The 5,650-nt window shown below is 57.4% G+C and overlaps 2 protein-coding genes across 2 annotated transcripts; one reads left to right on the top strand and one right to left on the bottom strand.

Moving 5' to 3' along the window:
- Positions 1-336: 336 nt before the first annotated feature.
- LOC118026912 (keratin-associated protein 12-1-like) lies at positions 337-1,157 on the bottom strand. The gene has a single exon (XM_035029968.1). The coding sequence runs from the start codon at positions 655-657 to the stop codon at positions 337-339; it is 321 nt and encodes a 106-aa protein (XP_034885859.1). The 5' UTR covers positions 658-1,157.
- Positions 1,158-2,963: 1,806 nt separating this feature from the next.
- LOC118026913 (keratin-associated protein 12-1-like) lies at positions 2,964-3,540 on the top strand. The gene is made up of 2 exons (XM_035029969.1): positions 2,964-3,135; positions 3,283-3,540. Exons 1-2 carry the CDS (start codon positions 3,100-3,102, stop codon positions 3,538-3,540), a joined length of 294 nt encoding a protein of 97 aa, XP_034885860.1. The 5' UTR covers positions 2,964-3,099.
- Positions 3,541-5,650: the final 2,110 nt, after the last annotated feature.

The following is a 5,650-nucleotide window of genomic DNA, read 5'->3' on the forward strand; positions in this document are numbered from 1 at the left end:
GCTGCATATGTCTTCAAGAAAAGAACTTAAAAATACATGAAGATAAACCAGAAGGACAAGCTGTATCAGGAAAGCATGGTTTATTTGGCTCACACAGGGTTGGTTCCCTGCTGGAGGCAGAGGACCCTGGAAACCAGGGCCTCCCAGAGGGGACACGCAGGGTTACAGAGGGTTCCAGATCATCCTGCTACATCCTTGCCACAGGCTTCAGAGGGTCCGTTGGGCATGTTCTTCATCTGCCCTGTGCAGAACCTGGAGGCCACTGAAGACTTGTTCCAGGAGGGGAGCAGGTGTGGCCCCCTGTGCCCTGGGAGCAGCTGGGTGGGAGGCTCATGGTCAGAAGCAGGACGGGGTGCTACAAGAGATGGGTCTGCAGAGCAGGGTGGGGTGGGAGGGCTGGCAGCCCCCGGAGGACTGGCAGGAGGGGGCCATGAACACGAGGGGCTTGTAGCTCACGGGCAGGCAAACAGAGGACTGGCAGGAGGGGACCACATACACAGCGGGCTTGCAGCTCACAGGCATGGACACGGCGGGCTGGCAGCTCACGGGCATGGACACAGCGGGCTGGCAGCTCACGGGCACATAGCAGGACGCCTGGCAGGAGCTGGGGGTGCAGCAGGACGCCTGGCAGCCCGTGGAGCAGCTGGTGAAGCTCATGGTGGCGTGGGGCTGGAGTGGAGTCAGGGAGGAGGGCGGTGATGTCTGGAGGCTCCTTCCCCGGGCAGCCTTTATACCCGGGCTCTAGGCGTCCGGGCAACACAGAAGCACAACTTGTTGACTTCCTCATAGTTGTTTCCACCATGTTTCCCCCAACATCTGTGGGACGCACTCTCCTGTGTTATGCTCCACTATAACACATTTAGCTTAGAGGCCAATTTCTTCTTCTGTAAACAGGATCTTCTGGTTTGCCTGTGCGTGGGGTTCGTGCTATTTCTCCAGGCCAGTAATGTGCACATAACATCATGCTCCACTCAGGACCGCGTCCTTTATTCCTTTTCGTCTCATGCCCTTCAGTGGTGACTTTGAGGCAGTGATGCATTTTGAGCTTTTATTTTGTATAGGAAAGCATTAAACTAGCGATCTGTAAACTGGGAAGCAGGGAAGTCTGTGGGACAAACCTGGCTTGCTTCTTGTTTTGTAAATAAAGTTTTATTGGAAACAACTATGCTCATTTACTTACGTATTGTCTAGGGCTTGCACTATAATGCAGAGTGATTATGAGAGAAACCATGCCCCTGCAAAGCCTGAAATATTTACTATTTTCCCTTATAGAAAGGTGACCAACTTCTGCCTTCTAGTAATCTATACAATAATTGATTTGTTCATGCAACAAATATATATTGTGTGCTGGCTACAGAGACATCCTAGCCTCGTGAGCCTTGTGGGGCAATGAATAAACGAGAGCATGAAAGTTAATGCATGAAATGATTCCAGAGCGGGCTGAGTCCCAGAAAGGAAAACAGGTTCAGCAGGTAGAGAGGAATAGGGGTGCTGGCGAGTGGTTTGGGGACCTCTGTGTGGAGGCGATGCTGAGCTGGCATGTGGGTGACATGGATGGGACAGGGGTGGTGTTCCAAGCAGAAGCAGCCATGGGGGCATGAGGACACTGCTGCAGAAATGGGCATGTTCCTGGAACAGTGGGAAATCCTGCAGTGTGGGCGCTGGGCCGCAGGTGCAGGTGGACAAGTGCAGACCACACAGCTTGAGTCCAGGCATCACAGTCCAGGGCCGACAGAATAAGAAAGACTGTCAATATGAAGACACATCAGTAGGAATTACCCAATCTGAAAAAGAGAACAGAATTAAGAATCATGAAGAGGGTCTATGGACAATATCAGCAAGTCTAACAATAAGCAATTTTAACCCAAGGAGGAGAAGAGAATAATATTGAAGTATAAATAAGGGACAAAATTCCCCCATTTTTTTTCAAGTAGGCTCCATGTCCAGCATGGAACCCAATGTGGGGCTTGAACTCACGACCCTGAGATCAAGACCTGAGCTGAGATCAAGAGTCAGATGCTCAACTGATTGAGTCATCCAGGCAACACCCCAAATTTGATTTTTTTTTTTTAAATTCTAACTTACGAGGGCGCCTGGGTGGCTCAGTTGGTTAAGCGACTGCCTTCGGCTCAGGTCATGATCCTGGAGTCCCGGGATCGAGTCCCGCATCGGGCTCCCTGCTTGGCGGGGAGTCTGCTTCTCCCTCTGACCCTCCTCCCTCTCATGCTCTCTGTCTCTCATTCTCTCTCTCTTTCAAATAAATAAAATCTTAAAAAAAAAATAAATAATATTTAAATAAATTCTAACTTACGGATCCAAGAGTCTCAGAAAACCCCTAAAGCCCCAACATAATTTGGCACAATGGTAAAGACCACAGACTCCAGAGTGAAACTGAGCAGCTTCAATTCCTGCTTCTTCACCCCAGTGGTGCGAGCACACAAACATCATGGAATCTAACTGCGCCTCCATGTAAGAGGGGTATCACCTACCCCTTGGATGGCGGCAAGGATTGGTGACTAGTCAGTGATGAGCTGATCCAGGTAAAAGGCTTAGCACGGTGCCGGGCACAAAGCTGGGACTGGATGACATGGTGGATGACATGGCCACGGCTGTCCCCAGTGAGGAGCCCAGCTGCTTGGCTCTGGTCCATTGGGAAGACCTTCTGGATCACGGAGTTTCCAAATCAAAACGGGGGACCCCTGGTCTGGCAAGCAGGATGGTGCTTATGTGGACAGAGGACAGGGTATGTAAGCTGGGGGAGGACCTTGAACATCCTGATGTGGGGTCTCCTATCCCCCGCTGATGGTCCTTCACCATCCAACCTGGGCTCTGAGTCCAGAAATCACAGGCCTGCTGGGTCACACTGAGCCTCCAGCTGTTGCAGAGTTTCCTGAACCGAGTCACTTCCCCCAGAAACTCCAGGAAGAGACGCACAGAGGAGGAGGAGGAGGAGGAGGCAAACAATCAGGCAACCAGGAGGAAGGCACCTGTGTGGCTTGTTGCCAGGATGCCACAGCCCGGGTATAAAGGCTGCCTGGGGAAGGAACCTCCAGACCAGCCCTGTCCTCCACCCTGACTCCACTCCAGCCCCACACCGCCATGTACTTCACCAGCTGCTCCACGGGCTGCCAGCCGGCCAGCTGCACCCCCAGCTCCTGCCAGACATCCTGCTGCGTGCCCGTGAGCTGCCAGACGTCCTGCTGTACCCCCAGCTCCTGCCAGACGTCCTGCTACGTGCCCAGTCCCTGCCAGGTGACCTGCTGCGTGCCTGTGAGCTGCCAGACGTCCTGCTGCACCCCCAGCCCCTGCCAGATGTCCTGCTGTGTGCCCAGCTCCTGCCAGACGTCCTGCTGCGTGCCCATGAGCTACAAGCCTGCTGTGTGCCTGCCCGTGAGCTGCAAGCCAGTTGTGTGCCTTCCCGTGAGCTACAAGCCCATTGTGTATGTGGCCCCCTCCTGCCAGTCCTCTGGGGGCTGGCAGCCCTCCTGCCCCACCCTGGTCTGCAGGCCTGTCCCCTGCGGCACCCCTAATTGCAGCTGAGCCCATGGCCTCCTAGGACCCCTCCTCTGTGCGGTCAGAAGTGGCTGCTCTCCGAACTCCTACCAGGCGGCCCAGACATCATCCACTTCAGACCTTCTGGACCCGGCTGACCATCTTACAGCTAACCAGGCTGAGAGTCACCCCCAGTGTCCCTGGCCCTGGCCTGGGCCATTCACCCAGCACCCACCTGGCTGGTGCGGAGTGCCCAGGCTCGCAGCCACCAACACAAAGGTCTAATAAATCCCAGAATGCATTCTAAGTCCACCCGAGTGTGTGCGGTGTCCCTTAGCGCCTTTCCCTAAACTGCTTCCTCCAGGGGGAGCTCCCAGAATCCAGGAAACCTCCCTCTGCGGAGAAGCCACAGGTTACCAGATGGCCGTGCACAGGGCACTGAGCACTCAAAGGTGGCCTCTTGGGCGAGTGGGCGCTCCTAGCTCAGCCTGACGGGCCCCCAGGGCTTCCTTTGTCCCACTTTGTCCCTTGAACCAGTGAGGTTATTTCTTACTCTGCTGGGTGGGACTGAGGGCGAATCCCTAACTTTCTGATCTGACCCCTTTTAGGTAAAAAGGTCTCCTGCTCAGCAATTAATATGCGGAGCCAACCTGGTCTAAAAATTAAAAGTGTACGCTCCCTAGAAGAGTATACCTCCTCCTCCTCCCATTCGGGGGGACAGGGCTTTGTGGGTAACTTCGTGGCCCTGGAGATGTCCACGTCCTCATCCCCACAACTGGTGGATACAGCCCTACAGGCGAGGCGGTGTCCCAGACGGGGTGAACTGAGGGTCTTGCAATGGGAGCCGTCCTGGATTGGCCGGGTGGGCTCGCGTCATCCCAGGGCTTGGGGAGGAGGGAGAGGAAGGGCTGCCGCGGAAGACGAGGCCGTGGGAAGCGGGGCACCGTGCTGTGGGCTTGGAGCACCGTCCCCTCCGACTGGCTCTCTCCCGGGCAACGGTAGCCGCTGACTGTGTAGACGCCCCGTCTATGAGCAGTCCAACTGACCTTGTAGATGCCCCACGGAGCAGGTGGTCCGCTAGCGGCTGGGCGGGACAGCGAGCAGGCTGAGTGGGAGGACCCAGCCCGGCCACACCTTGGTTTTAGCCCCTGAGGCCGCTCCAGACTCTGGCCTCCGGGCCGGCAGAGTCTGCTGGTGCTGCCGCAGCCACCGGGGGTGCCGTCTGTGTCCGGGCCACGGCACGGACCCAGCTCGGTCGCACAGCCCCGGACGGCCGCCCTCCTGGGTGCTCCCGCGGGGAGCCTGCACTGTTCCGGGCCGGGAAACTGGCCCGGAAACCAGACCTGCCCCTGACAGCGTGGGCTTAGCCCCTGTGGTGTGACCACGGGCCACCCAAGAGCAAGGGCGCTGGGGCCGCCCCGGAGACGGGCGGGAGGCACGCAGAGAGGGACGGTCATCAGCACAAGGGAGCCGAGGCCCACCAGGGCGCGGGGGGAGCTGCGTGAGAACCAGGAGTCTAAGGGGAGCACCATCAAGGGGGTCCTTCCTGCGGCAGGACCATGTATCCACGCATCTGGAAACATCCATTATCGTGAGGTCGGGGTTATAAGGATGGGGATTCAGCAGGGACTTCCGGAGCACCTCCCGTGCGCGGCTCCTCCCCACCCTTGGTCCCACGCACAGGCCACCGCCGGCCGCCGGTCTCACCACCAGGGGTGTCCAGCGCCTGCGTGTCACGCCCTGGCCTTGCAGACACCCTCCCTCCAGGCGCCCCCGCGGCCACGGCTCCAACCACCGGACAGCGGGGGGCCTGCCCCGTCTCCCCAGTGATGCCTCTGAGGGCGGGGACCATCCCAGCCTCAGGCACGTTGGGTGACGGGGCGTGCGGGTCTGCGGATCCCACAGAAGGGCTCACCAACATCGACAATTTAGCGTTCTCGCCAAACTATGAGCCCGCGTTAAAGAAGCTTCCCAAGTAAAGACCCCGTCACCTCTGACTTCACCATCTGCACCGCTGGGCAATGGTGGCCGGCTGACTGCGTAGACGCCTTGTCTGTGAGCAGCCTGGCTGACTGTGTAGATACCTGACTGTGAGCAGTCCGGCTGACTGTGTAGACACCCTGTCTGTGAGCAGCTGGCTGACTGCGTAGACACCCGA

Source organism: Mirounga leonina, unplaced genomic scaffold (assembly GCF_011800145.1).
Source record: "Mirounga leonina isolate KUSES-001 unplaced genomic scaffold, KU_Mleo_1.0 Mir_353, whole genome shotgun sequence".
Classification (NCBI taxonomy): Eukaryota; Metazoa; Chordata; class Mammalia; order Carnivora; family Phocidae; genus Mirounga; species Mirounga leonina.